Source organism: Musa acuminata, chromosome BXJ3-3, assembly GCF_036884655.1.
Source record: "Musa acuminata AAA Group cultivar baxijiao chromosome BXJ3-3, Cavendish_Baxijiao_AAA, whole genome shotgun sequence".
Classification (NCBI taxonomy): domain Eukaryota; kingdom Viridiplantae; phylum Streptophyta; class Magnoliopsida; order Zingiberales; family Musaceae; genus Musa; species Musa acuminata.
Genome location: NC_088351.1, coordinates 40,056,118 through 40,070,288, shown reverse-complemented (window position 1 = coordinate 40,070,288; position 14,171 = coordinate 40,056,118). Strand labels below are relative to the sequence as shown.

General features: G+C 40.0%; 2 protein-coding genes across 5 annotated transcripts; one reads left to right on the top strand and one right to left on the bottom strand.

Moving 5' to 3' along the window:
• The first annotated feature begins 456 nt into the window (after nt 1-456).
• LOC135632600 (protein IQ-DOMAIN 6-like) lies at nt 457-2,428 on the top strand. The gene is made up of 5 exons (XM_065141213.1): nt 457-532; nt 632-858; nt 1,260-1,442; nt 1,611-1,724; nt 1,811-2,428. Exons 1-5 carry the CDS (start codon nt 457-459, stop codon nt 2,426-2,428), a joined length of 1,218 nt encoding a protein of 405 aa, XP_064997285.1.
• Nucleotides 2,429-7,113: 4,685 nt separating this feature from the next.
• On the bottom strand, nt 7,114-13,218 carry LOC135581484 (casein kinase 1-like protein 1). Of its 4 annotated transcripts, XM_065140952.1 has the most exons (14): nt 12,806-13,218; nt 12,664-12,704; nt 11,901-11,970; nt 11,672-11,820; nt 11,276-11,371; nt 11,106-11,176; nt 10,356-10,417; nt 10,135-10,198; nt 9,949-10,033; nt 9,737-9,863; nt 9,521-9,603; nt 9,380-9,440; nt 8,921-9,066; nt 7,114-7,692 (listed from the first exon to the last, which is right to left on the bottom strand). In XM_065140952.1, the coding sequence occupies exons 1-14, from the start codon at nt 12,879-12,881 to the stop codon at nt 7,402-7,404; spliced, it is 1,422 nt and encodes a 473-aa protein (XP_064997024.1). In that variant the 5' UTR covers nt 12,882-13,218; the 3' UTR covers nt 7,114-7,401. The 4 variants fall into 4 exon arrangements, with proteins under 4 accessions (XP_064997024.1, XP_064997025.1, XP_064997026.1 ...); XM_065140953.1 differs by lacking the exon at nt 8,921-9,066 and having other exon boundaries at nt 7,114-7,684; XM_065140954.1 differs by lacking the exon at nt 8,921-9,066 and having other exon boundaries at nt 7,480-7,692.
• Between the last annotated feature and the right edge of the window lie 953 nt (nt 13,219-14,171).

Below are 14,171 nucleotides of genomic sequence, written 5' to 3'. Positions count from 1 at the left end.
TTTAAAAATTATCAAATGTTTTAGATTTCAGTTTCAGAAAATATATCCAACTCATGCGACTATAATCATTAGTAAATAATAAAAAATATTGACTTTCACCAAATGATTTTGTATTCATATGTCCACATAAGTCATAAATTACGCTTACGGTGCCCATGTGGGACCGTATGGTTGCGTCCAATCATCCAATACGTAGTCAATACAGGTGTTAACGGTCAGCCGATTAAGTCGTTCGACCCGGACTTAGACTTAACGACGATAAACCAAACCGAGTGAACTCCCTCCGCTCCTCCGCTCGCAACAGTGTCTTTCGAATTGCGCCAACTCTTCCAACCGCTGCAAACACGTCGCTCGACACTACCGTCTGTCCCTCCGAAACTGCTCCTTCCCGTCCCCATAGTTGCGGTCGGTACTAGAAACAGAGGCTTTCCTCTGTTCGCACCTGCAATTCGATCGATGGGTGGTGGTTCCGGGAAGTGGAGGATAAACTCCCTCATTGGCCTCGGAAAGCAGGACAAGTTGGACCAGGTAAGCGATCCCGCCCGTTCCTTTCTCAAAGAACCGATCTTGATTTGTTGTCAGTGAGTTGTTGTGACTCTGCTGTTGGGGTCCTCCGAGGAGAAGGCGGAAGAAGGCTGCAGTGAGAGCGGAAGCCGGAGGTGGAAGTTCTGGAAGAAGTCCTCCCGGCCGGGAGCCAGCGAGAGTCACCGGTCGGCTTCGGAGGTGGTGGTGGAGGAGGAGGAGGAGGTGGCGGCTCTATATGCTTCTACGAGCGTTTGCTCTCCGCATAATGATTTCAAGGTCGTGAGGCAGGCGTTTGCGGCTATTAGAATACAGGCAGCTTTCCGCGGATGCTTGGTATTTGATCTCTCTCTCTCTCTCGTTACTCTTCTATTTCTCTATCTTTATGCTGCCTTACGTACAGACACTAACGATGATTTCAATTTTGTTACGGGCAGTCTACTAGTCCCTCATGGAATACAGTTTATTGATGGAGATTCGTCTTTGGTGTCTTTCTACGGCCAATCTACTTCCCTTTTGTATAAGCCAAAATCTTCCTTATCTTGACTAATTAATTTGCTTCTTCCCTTTTGCATACTTCTTCTTCTTCTCCTCTCTCTCTCTCTCTCTCTCTCTCTCTCTCTGTGATGTTGAACGGCTTCGTGTCGAGATTTTTGTCATCTCTGCGTGGAGCCTTTGGTGTGTTTGTGTGAATACGCGACTCTGGATTTCCAATATGAGATGTTGGATATTGGTAGGCCAGAAGAGCCTTGAGCGCTTTGAAAGGGATCGTAAGGCTTCAAGCTCTGGTGCGAGGCCGGCGGGTGAGGAAGCAGGCAGCAGCGGCGGCGACGCTAGAGTGCATGCAGGCACGGGCCCAGGCTGCGCAGCGTAGGATCGACAATTGCCGGAGCAAAGTGGATGTCTTAAAGGAGGCGGAGGTACGTACGTATAAGCTAACCTCTCATGTTGCTTCACCACCACTCTTCCAAGTCATATCGCCGTCGTTCCCCTACGAGCGCGGTGTGCTGTCTTAGTATGTATATACTAATTAGGGCCAACTCCATCAGCATTGCTTCTCAATTCCTCTTTCGTTTTTGGGCTGGCAGGATGGTTGGTGTGACAGTCCGGGAACACTGGAAGAGATCAAAGCGAAACTACAGATGCGGAGAGATGGAGCCATGAAGAGAGAGCGGGCCATCGCTTACTCACTGTGCAAAAAGGTACAACAAGTCCACAACGCACGCCTTCTCTGTTATCCATATTCCTTGTTAACCCTCTAATTGAATCTTCGGACACCTCCATTCAGCAGTGGAGGCCAAATGATCTGAACAAGTGTTCTAAACCACCTGTGCTTCGCTTCGATGATCACGAAACTTTTCATTGGAGGAGGTCACGGCATTGGATGGCAACAGCAGCGAAACCTTGGGAAAACAGGTTTATGGAACAGATTCAGATCGAACCATTTGAGATTGAGAATTATGGGGGATCTGATTGTACAAACCATGTGAATCCACGCGTAGTAAAAGCTAAAAGCAACAACGTTGCCACAAGACCATCTGCAAACCATGCGTCTGTGCTCAGGGAGAAAGGCCGCAGAGTTCAGATTGAGTACTCCTTGGAATTCCAATGCGATGAGAGCTCTTCGTCCTCTTCTTCTTCGGTTTGTACGCCGACTCCAGCATCTACTTTTCTGCTATTAACGCCACAGAGAACTGAGCAGAGCAATATTAAGGCCAAGCAGAAAGCCTGCAATAACGGAAGAACAACAATTGAGAGGCGGATATCATCGGGCCACGTTCAGTATTTTGGTAGCAGCGACTCCAACAAAAATGCTGCCACAGATTCTTCAATTTCGACGTCATGGAGGAGTAAGAGCTGGAAGAGAAGCATAGACGAGGAGAACTACTATAGCAATGAGAAATAACCTTGGACTCACTCTGCTCCCGTGAATCGTTCGTTAATCCAAGAATTGTAGCAAGTCTCCGAGTTTTCAGAACCAAACATCTTCTTGTCATTTGTTATATAATGTGTGAGTAATTTTTCATTATCTACTGTTACACTATATATATATATATCATTCTAAAAATGTTCACTCGATTAATGTAGTATTTATTGGTAATAGACGTATATTTGAAATTATAAATGAATATATCCTTTTGCCCTCTCAAGCTTTTAAATGATAATAAAAAACACGATCAATCTATCATCCGACATCAATCGTCACAAGGAGGTTGGTATGGAAAGTAAAGGTCACAGTCACTCTCTACGCCCTTAAGGGCGACGGTTCAGGCCTATCTCTCCCATGTCATCTATGTGGATATCATCTCTATAGACCATGTATAAAAACTAACTTTCGATGTTGTGTCGAGAGACTCTCTTTTCAAGAAAAGCTCATAACCTAAAAAAGACCTTGAACTAACTTTAACGTCGATTAACGTCGAAAGGATCAGATCAAGAAACTTCTCTCGACATTGGAGTTAATGTAGGCGACGTCTCGAAGGCTTGACCCCCCACCTCAAAACCACCTTAGCACCACATCGGAGCCACTTATAATACTCCTGAGCTTTCGGGTATGAACAATGTTGAGTTGACTTAGATGTCGAATATGATTTTCCTAAATATTTTAGTGCTAGAATGAGGGCTTAATGTTATAGGGACATCTATCTATCAATCCTCTTAAGGAACGCTCCAATGAGGAGGCTCTACCTCTAACCCATAACACTTTTATTTAGGGGGGACAATTGCCCTCCTCACATGTGGATGCATCCATTTCAGCACAAACGCTAATGAGATACTAGCGATCGTTTAATGTCCTAGGCCTCACACCCCTGAAGATGAATTCAAACCACTTGATCATCCTCATCGATGTGTTTTTGAATCTCACTTATCAAGTACAGATGCTCACGAGCATGATGTAGGCTATTACCTTGCTCTTACCATAGCTAGCCCAATAAGTGATGCCACTATCTCAACCACGATCAATACCTCAACCACCACTAGCATCGGCACATTTTGGAATCTCTCCGACTGATGTGATGCCAACATCTCAGAATCACCCAAGGTTCATAGAACTGCCAGCCGAAGGAGCACCCCACTCCCCAACCGTGGAGTTCAATGCACCACCACACTATCGCTCTACTCTTCCTGAATTTGAAACCCAATTGGTAGATTTAATGGATGACTCCCTGAGGGCCTAATTGCAGCAAATGAGCCAACACTTAGACGAGATGCAATAGGAGTTCCAATAATCTTAGGAGGAGAATCTGATCGATCCTTCCTCGGGGCAATACCCATTTACCTAGAACATCCAAGAGGAACCAATCTTGACCAAATTTTGCCTCCTATCACTATAAGTCTTTGATGACAATACCAACTTAGTTGAACACATTATTACCTTCTATGCCCAGATGTCTCTCTATAGCACCTTGAACCCTTTAATATGTCACATGTTTCCGACAATGTTGAGAGGCTCGGTGTGAGAGTAGTGCTAGTCATATGTGTCATACAAGCCAATCACATGAGTGATGACACGTGTGATATGACAAGCACTATTTTTGCTTATTATTATTATGATATTTTTTCATTTTATATTACTTATTGTATAAATATATTGTGATGTTCATTGATCTATGCAACGAGAATAGGATCGTGATGAGATCACGATAATGAGATCGATTCATCTTTAAACATATACCTTAAATAATCATGATCATAGGTTACTCGAGAGGGACATCGAGATAACAAGATAAACTAGTATATTGTATACTCATTAATATGATGGAGGCGGCTGGTCTCATAGCTACTTGTGTGGGGATACTATGGCTACAATGCAGGTGCTCATTGGAGAATGAGTTCACTGATTGAGCCACTCATTAAATGTTGGATGGTTGATGATACCTCATTGTTAGACAATAATTTCGTTATCCTAGTGATGTACCTGGTCCTTAGATTTGAGACACCAAGGATGTCATATATCAGTACTCTACTCTTTGATACCAGATTTATAGGTTTGAAAGTTCTAGATCTAGTACAGTCAATCATCGGGAGCAGTAGCCAATCTTACGAAGGCTATTAAGTTTTGATAAAGGATCATCCACTCTCAATATCGTAAGAGAAATATCTAATTGGTTATTACTCAAACAAATCCTTGACCAAGGTCATTCGGATTAAGAGAGAAAGAGTTCTTCGGGAGAATCCCATTAGAGTGAGACTCGAGGAGAAACTATATGTGCCTGATAACACCATGCCTCGTGTACAGTCTCTAAGATATTAGTTGAGTGAGGGACTATAAGTATATGATAATTGAGGATAGATAGGTCTAAAGGATTGAATTCTCCTATATCGTTTGATAATTGCAGCGTAGTGACTTAGTACGTTCGTAGTCGATGAGTCGAGTGAATTATTATGGAGATAATAATTTATTGAGCTGGAAGGAGTTCTGATATGTATGACTCACGACCAGCTCGATATTAGGCCTAAAGGGTCATACACATATGGTAGGTATTGCGATGAGTAGAGGTTCGAATATGAGATATCCGTCGAAACTCTTATCTTATTGGATATCCAATAAACTCGTGAATTATTTGATCATATGAATGAGATCCAATAAGAGCCAATGAGAGATTATTGGATAGAGATCTACTAATCTAAGAGGCTTAGGTAATTGGATGGAGATCCAATACATAATAAAACAAGATCTATTAGAGTTAAGTTAATATGGGCCTCTATAAATAGGAGAGAACCAAAGAGAGACTATATGCTAGGCTTCTTGGTTGCCACATCCTATTCTCCTCTCCCCTTCTTCTCCTCGGATAGCAGGTGTAGAGATTTGAATAGCGATTCGAGGAGATTCTTCATAGCCTCTACTATGTGGATCACCGCTAGAGAGGAGGACGCGTGATCTCCTTCATCACCTCCCATAGATCTATAAAAATTCAAGGATATATGATCTTCCTAGGTAACATAACTATCATACACGTGGTTTTCAGTTTTGCGAGTTTTTGCACATCAATCTTCGCACAACGAGAACATATTTTGAAAAATTTAGGAATTTTATTTTATGTTCTTCCATATATCACCAATATATTTTCCTACAAAATTAGCATGGCGGAAGAAGAACTTCAAAATCCGCCACAACGAAGGAAGGACTTTGAAATCCATCAAGATGGAAAGAGGATCCAAAATTTACCACGATGGATAAAGAACTTTGAAATCCACTACAATGGAGAAAGTATTTCAAAATCTGTCACACTAGAGGAAGAACTTAAAAATCCACTACGATGAAGAATATGAAATCTGTCACGACAAAAAGAGGTATCAAAATTCATTATAATGGAGGAAGGATTTGGAAATCTAACATGGTAAAGGGAGGTCTTAAAGATCGCCATGACAAAGGTATATGACCAAATATGCATGAGGTATGTGAGTTGGGAAACCCAAACTGCGTCAGGATAAACTCGCTACGATAGAGGCACAATGTCAAATATGCTCGAGGCATGCGAATCGGGAAACTCAACCCATGTTAGGATAACTAGCTATGGTGGAGGCATAAGCTAAATATGTCCAAGGTGTGTGAGTTGAGAAACCCAACTAGTGCCAAGATAAATTTGCTATGATGGAGTACAACTAAATGTGCTCGAGGCATGTGAGTCAAGAAACCCGACCCACACCAAGTTAAATCTATTATGGTGGAATAGGGTCAAATGTACTTAAGGTGTGTCAATTAGGAAACTCGATCCATATCAAAATAAATCCGCTACGATAAAGCAGGGCCAAATGTGCCTGAGGCATACGAGTTAGGAAACCTAACTAAGCCAAGAGAAGTCTACTACGGTGGTAGAGCAGGACCGAATGTATCCAAAGCGTGTGAGTTAGGAAACCCAACCCGAGCCAAGATAGATCTGCTATGGGGACGGAGTAGGATCGAATGTTCTCGAGGTGTGTGAGTTGGGAAACCTGACCCGCACCAAGATAAATCTATTATAATAAAGCAAAGCCGAATGTGCCCGAGATATATGAGTCGGGAAACCCGACCTACACCAAGATAAACTCGCTATGGCGAAGGCGTAGGACCGAATGTGCCTGAGACGTCCGAGTCAGAAAACCCAACTTACACCAAGATAAATCCGCTTTGACGAAATGTGCCTAAGGCTAGATATAAAACGGCAAAGGGGAACATTGAGGCAGTTGCAAACTATCCTCTCCGTAGACGAGGTATAAAAGCTAACCTCCGACGCTATGTCGAGACTCTCTTTTTTAGAAAAACCCTTACTCTAAAAAGGGTCTCGAACTTACTTGAATGTCAATGAGACCGGATCAAAAAACTTCTCCTTACATCGATATCTTAATGTAGGTAATGCCTCAAAAGCTCACCTCGGCCCCCCACCTCAAAGCCACTCCATAACTACTTCGGAGGCACTTAGGACACTTAGAGTCTTTTCGGGTTTGGACAACAGCATATGGACTCAGACGTCAACGATAATTTTATCTAATAAATAATAAATTATTTAAATGGAATACCAATCCACAGTCCAGTATTTTTTACACGTCTGCAGCGGCAATAGGCCACCTAAGATTAAATAAACATCAGCAGTGCAAACTGAAACATAATTTCAAAGACAAGGTTTCCATGCAGGAAAGTCAGCAATAAGATATTTTGAAACATAATAAATACCAGGAATTATAATGAAATAACAAGGGCATATAATCCCGGACAAATGTACAAACAGCGCTTACAATGGTTCGACCAACCTTGTTATTGTTTTTCCTCACCGGGGGCACTTGAGGTAGTCACTCGGACTACCACCTCATTCATGAGTCGAGGGATAAAAACATGCCTTCGGTTTATGGATTTCCATGGAGTAATACAAAAGAACGGGCAGCAGGTCTTGCGATCTACTACAGCTGCTTCCTCTCCCCACCGTCAAAACGAAGGGCCTCGATTCCCTTGAGCGCGTACTCATTATTCCTGAGCATAGATGGATTCCTTCCAGAAGTATGCTTGTGCTCGGCAGAACTAATTGGGAATCTTCTCTGGGCACTAGAAACCCTGCAGAAAGTCCCTGGGTTGCCCCCTGCAGTACGAGTGCAAGTTTGATCTGCTTCAGTCCCCACCATGTCTCTGCTACTGGAAACAGTAGCTCGCCTCGAGGATCCACTTGACCGTTCCAAATAAGCTGACCTGGAAAACTAATATGTTCATATATTCGAGTCAGTATTTACACAAAACATAACCCTATACATATATTATAGACATCATGATCCTGGAGTTTCATGCATCTGACTAAGAACTAAAATTTGGAATCTCAATGATAAGCTACACACAAACACAAATCACTTTATATCCCAAAATATAAACTAAGTCATTGACTGAAGATGTAAAACAAAATTGTAAATAATCAATGAAGCTACACACAAATTATACACTTGTACCTCCCTTTATGAAGCAGAAAAAAAGAAAAAGAAAAAAAATCAGCTTGATATTGGTGTACCCTCACGGACTCGGAGGTAGAGAGGGCCATTGTAGCACACAAAAAAACCCCACATCACCACCTTAGGGCCAACAGGACCCGTCACTCAGGCGGACCAAAAGCAGACCAAGCAGTCATATGTATCTTTCATGCATGTTTTCTTTGTTCCTTTTTTTATTATTGCAATACTTGCTATTGTGTCTTGATAACTGATCCATGACAAATTTCTTTAGGATACCAGACATTATTCAATATGTACTACTTCTTCTAAGTTAAATAGGCTCCTAAAAGAGTATAAATGCCATGTGCTATGTAGATAAATGCTTAATATAAGCCAGTTAGTTGTCACTTCTCGTAACAAACTTAATTATAGGTTTAATTGAATAATTTATATCAATAATTGAACTCTTTGAACAAATGATAATTGTAATTACATCCCTACAATTCCTTCTGATCCTTATAAACCAAATTATAGGGTGACCACATCTACAGTTTAAGGACCAATGCGGAAGTCAAACTCTTAACAGACTTAGCAGAGCACAGAAGCATTCTTTTTAGAGATCTAGATATCCTGAGATTTCTACCACACTCTTGATAAAAGTTCTCATAGGCTTAGCTCCAAACATTATTCAAATCATTTACAGTTTTTTCAGTGAGATAATTACATTAACCAAATGATCCACAAAAAATGAGAAATGGTAAAAGAATCCAATAGTCAAGGGTACCGGCCCAACCCCAAGCCTCAATTCACCCATTTTATTGGGTTTGCACTTTGCAGGCATACATTTACAGGTCATTTGCTAGATAGGTGAGAAAGCAGAATATAAAGGATCATAAGACAACTAGAATTTGATCAAATCTGTCTAGTTAAATAATAGTTGTAGTTTTTTTATTAATGTTGTCCTTAAATGTTTCGTTTGAGGGGAATATTAGAGTAATAAACTCACAATAGAATCTTTACTGACAGACAGATCATTCCGCACATGGGCCTTCTGCTTTGATAAGCTACCTACGGTTACAGCTGGAGGGGTAATACGTCCACGACATGAAGGGTCCGTTGCCAACCAACCACTTGTCCTTCCTTCCTCACCACCTAAACACAATCTTAAAAAGTTTATCCTCCAAATTATAAAAATGGAACAAGTAAATTCTTTAAAATATGCAGTGTGATTAGTAGATTAGAAACTAATATACTTTCTAAGTTCCGAAAATATGAAGATGAAAACCACAACCAATTTGGACCCTAAGATTTGATCGATCAATCAGCACAAGCCAATGAAGCAGCCAAGTGTGAAAAAGAAAATTAAATAAACTAAGGATAGCTTTTCAGATGAAGAAACAGACTCAATTCAGGAATAAAAACAACAGTTTATAAGATAGTGCAATAAGGAAGGCGAACAGATCACCTGATTGCCTGTTATTAGCATCAGCAGGAACCAAACCAGAGCTAGGTCCTGCACTTGGACCCTAAACAAGTAGAAAAGATTATCCATATCTCATGAAGTGCAAAAAATTAGACTCATAGACAATATCAGCAATTGACTAACAATAGCACGTGGAGGAGCACCAGCTATCATTGACTGCTGATACTTTAAAATGGTCCAGTCAAATACATAATCAAACTGGTAACCTGCAGAGGACACAAAAATGATTGTACATCAATATGAAAATTCTGCAGAAGCTGCACCTTAATCAGTCATGTGATTATATCCTTAATTAACATAAATTCTTGTAATTTAACATACATGAGAAGGAAAACCAACCTTCATGGATGAAAAGGTCACAGAACAATCTCTTAAGATATGCATAATCAGGTTCATCCTCAAATCGTAGTGAACGGCAATAATGGAAGTATGATGCAAACTCTGAAGGATATCCCCTACATAAAGCCTAAGGGTACAAGAGACTTTTTAATTATCAGAACCATGGGAAAATAGCATAAAATCCCAAAGTTGTGATGTAGATAAGAGCTCACCTCAATTGATGTGGCAACTTTCTTTTCACTAATTTTTTCATACTTCTGTTTCTTGGTTCCTGCTTTCAGACCCTGCCATGGAAGGCTGAAAAAAAAAAAAAGAAAAAAAAAAGAGAGAACCAATTGTTAAATGCATTAGGAATTTGAGATAGATGTGGATGAAGACGTTCTACCAGATTAACAAACCTTCCTCTTAAGAAGTACATAAGAACATATCCAATAGATTCCAAGTCATCCCTCCTGCTTTGTTCTTGGCAGAATAAAAACAACAGTCAGAATCGAGATGAATAAAATGCAACAAACAAATAATTATACAAAAAATTACAGAACATACAAGTAGAACAGTCAACTAATGGAACTTAACAGAATATAAAAAAAAGTTAATATATGGGAAGTTATTATCATACCTATGCCAAGATGTGTATTCACACTTGCATATCTTGCTGTCCCAGTCAAGTTCTTGTTCTCTCTGCAAAGGATTACAACACTAAAATGAAAAAGAAGGTAACTTCTGACTAATCTAGAACCAATGTGATGCAAACTCCAATCATTAAACTATAAAATCAGATCACAAGTGCCTAAACGTGAAAGTGTGATTAAAGAATGTAGTAGAAAAGAAGACACCCAACAAAGGAGTGTAACCTCAATAGTGAGGAAGTCATACTACAACAGAATTGTCGATCCATGCCAACTAAAAATGAAGCTAATTAGAGGAAACATCAATCTGGTCAGATATATAGTAGCTGGTCCTTAATACTTTCCATCAAAATATTCCAAAAAAAATTCAAATGAAATATCAACATCGACAAGCCCACACAGCTTGTTTAGAAAATGTTTAACTTATTTATATAAAAATTTAAACATTGCTAGGCCAAAAACATTTATGAAAGATCCATTTTCTTAGTTCATAAAAAGATGAATAATTGAAGCTCTTAGCAACATAAGTTATGTTCTCAAATTTATTTAAAAGCGACAAAGAATATGCCTTATCCTGTCTATAGGCATCCACCAACCAAGACGCATATAGAAAATTATATGAGAGAGACTACAGGACAAAACTCTGAGGAACTAAATATGATTAACCTGCCAGTTTCAAACATTAATGCAAAAGCTGGAACAGAAAACTCAGGCACATGGTTTAGATAATTGTATGTTACCTATATGGAATATGCTGATGAGTTGAAGTAACCCTATACTTCTTGGCAAGGCCAAAATCAATAATATACACCTGAAGGAAATGCATAGGCAACTCAGTAAAGCATATGATGAACAATATCATCAATTTATAAATTTAAATGATAAAACTATAAAAAATTTAGAGGCATGCCTGGTTAGCTCGTCTACCAAGGCCCATTAGAAAATTATCTGGCTTGATGTCTCGGTGCAGAAAGGACTTAGAATGCACAAACTCCACTCGATTAATCTGAAGTAAATAATCTTAATACATAATATAAGCCCGACGTTTGAGGCAATCAGAAAAGCATTATTCATCAATGTTGGGTTCTTATGGATATGAATTATGGAAAATAGTATCATGAAGACATGAAATGAAAAGTAAATGCAAGATCAAAATTTTAAGTGGAAGCATCAAGAATGCTAGAAAGAGATTGTAACAGCAGCTGCCATTAAAGCATATTCTGGCTAAGGATACATAATCATGTTCCCAATGTTGAAAGTGAAGTATCATGTCAATTCAGACAGGTGCACTAAAATATCAACCTACCGTCTGATCTGCAAGCATCAAAACAGTCTTTAAAGAAAGTTTTCTGCTGCAGAAGTTAAATAAATCTTCCAGACTGGGTCCTAATAAATCCATCACGAGCACATTATGATCACCCTCAACACCGAACCGTTTAACATTTGGAATTCCAGCTGCCGCCAAGACAACAGAAAATAAGAAAAAGGAAAGAAAGAGTAACGAAGACAGCAAAAGGCTACAAAAATTTCATTACTTCCTCCTTGCAGGATCCTGTATAGCTTTGATTCATATAGCAATCGTGGATGCTTTGTCTTGACGTTTTCCTAATAGGCAGGAAAATGCATAAACATGAGAAAAATTATCAAGGCCATTGCAAGCATTCAACTTGACCAGAGGATAAATTTTTAAAAGCTACCAAAACCACATAAGTTTTAGCTTGTATACAAGGGTGGTCAAGTACATGAGGCTCCACCAGTGCGGGACTGGTGGGGTCAATGGACAATGAAAATCAACAACAGAAAATGATATTCTTTATACAGGTGAAATGCAGAAGAGTAAACTAAAATTGTAGAAAGAAGCAATGAAGGAGAAGAAAAAGTAACTGGAAGTGACATGAGCAGCACTGCCAGATTGGACTTCATCTTGTCCCCGGTCTAAGAAGGAATGTCCTTACTGGAAACTGAAGTTTGCTATGCAAATATTTACCAACTTTAAACAGGATCCCAACTCTAACCTATGTTGCAATTTAAGAAGTCATTTTCTGAAAGCACATCTGCACCCTGAGGGACACTATTAACTTGTAAAACTAGCTACAGCTAAAGAACTTCCATAAACACTCGAGGAATGTTCAGGGAAAAAAAAAGAAGCAATTTAGCGTAAGAATAAACTATTAAACCATCGCAAATACAAAGAAAATCTGATCCTAAATCATCTGCATTTTTTCCAATTTAGCATGTCGATCTAATCGAACACCTTAATAGCTGAAAATGTGTAGCACACAGACAGGCTATATTTACCAGCTTAATTGCGACCTCCTCGTTCGTTTGGATATTTGTACCTGCAACCAAGGAAGCAAAATTTAGAGATTCTGAAACAGGAAAACCACAGAGAACAGGCTCCGAACCGAAGCGATCGGGAGATTATGTAGCAGCCACCAACCTAAATAGATCTCCCCAAAGGACCCGCTGCCGATCTTGCGACCGAGGCGGAATTTGTTCCCAACGCGGGGCTCCATCCGACCACTGCGGTCACAAGATGGAGACCCGCCCAAATCAAACTGTGACCTGACCCAAGCAACAAAAATTATCGAGAAGAACGAAGCAACAAAAACTCCCCTCCGCCGGCACCTTTCGAAGCGAAGAAATCGAAACAAATGCACGACGCGGGCAGGGGCTGGAGACGCGCCCGGAGCCTATCGATGGGAGACTGGAGCCTGAGGGTCACCTCCAAATCGAAGGAACGATAAATTAGCGTTCGAGAGAAAGGAGGAGAAGGGATCGTAGTCCCACGACGTCCATAATGGTGCACGGTTTGACCTAATTAACAGAGCGGTTGCGATAGCGGACAACGCAGTACACGAGTCGTCCCTCTCTCGCTTAAAAGGAGCTCTGTACGGATAGACATACGTACATACATACATACATACATGCATAAGATTGTTACGTTCAGAGCTGGCGATGGAAGTGGAGTCCGCATGGCAAAGCTCGTATCGATCCCACTTCTTTTAAGCATGCGGGAAACGTAAATCGAAATTAAATTTAATCTTCGCTTCCAAATAAATCAGGTCAAAAAATCTCTTTCGATCTTGATATTCATATAAATGACATCTCGAAAGTTTAATATTTCGATAATTTTATACGTACGGATTCGAATCATATCAAATTTACGAAGACGTCAATGACTTTTTTCCTCGATATATTTGATACTAGAAGGGCTCAATATTATAAAAACGCTTATTTATCGATCGATCCTCTTAATAAATGTTTACTCAAAGGATAATAATTACTCTTTAAATACGTGACTCGAGAAAACCCAACTCCAGTCAGCCAGTTCTCATATTTTGGCTGCCATTCTCAAATCCGCGTAGAGACGCCTCAATCCTCCAACCCAGTTTCTGATCTTAGAAGCGCATCTACATACAGTAAAAGCTCTGAATCTTCAGAGACTACACGTCTGTGGCGGCTGAACATGTCAGATTTCAACATCACTAAACCACAATTGATTCTCAAATCACAAAAATATATTGATTACTTAAGCAAATGGAATGACGAATACATTGGCAAACCAAGCTACAAAAATAATTGAACATGCACGTCTGACGTACATGATACGAAAAGCAAGACTAAACTTGACATCAAGTTGCATACAAAAACTTAACTTGCAGCAAAGGATGGTGACCAGATGAAAGCTCATAACCACAAATAAACCGATTGCTTGTCAAATCCAAGATATGATGAGCCAAAACCGACATTTTAAATTTCTTCATAACAGAGATGATATTTAAAGGACATGGAGAGAAATGATC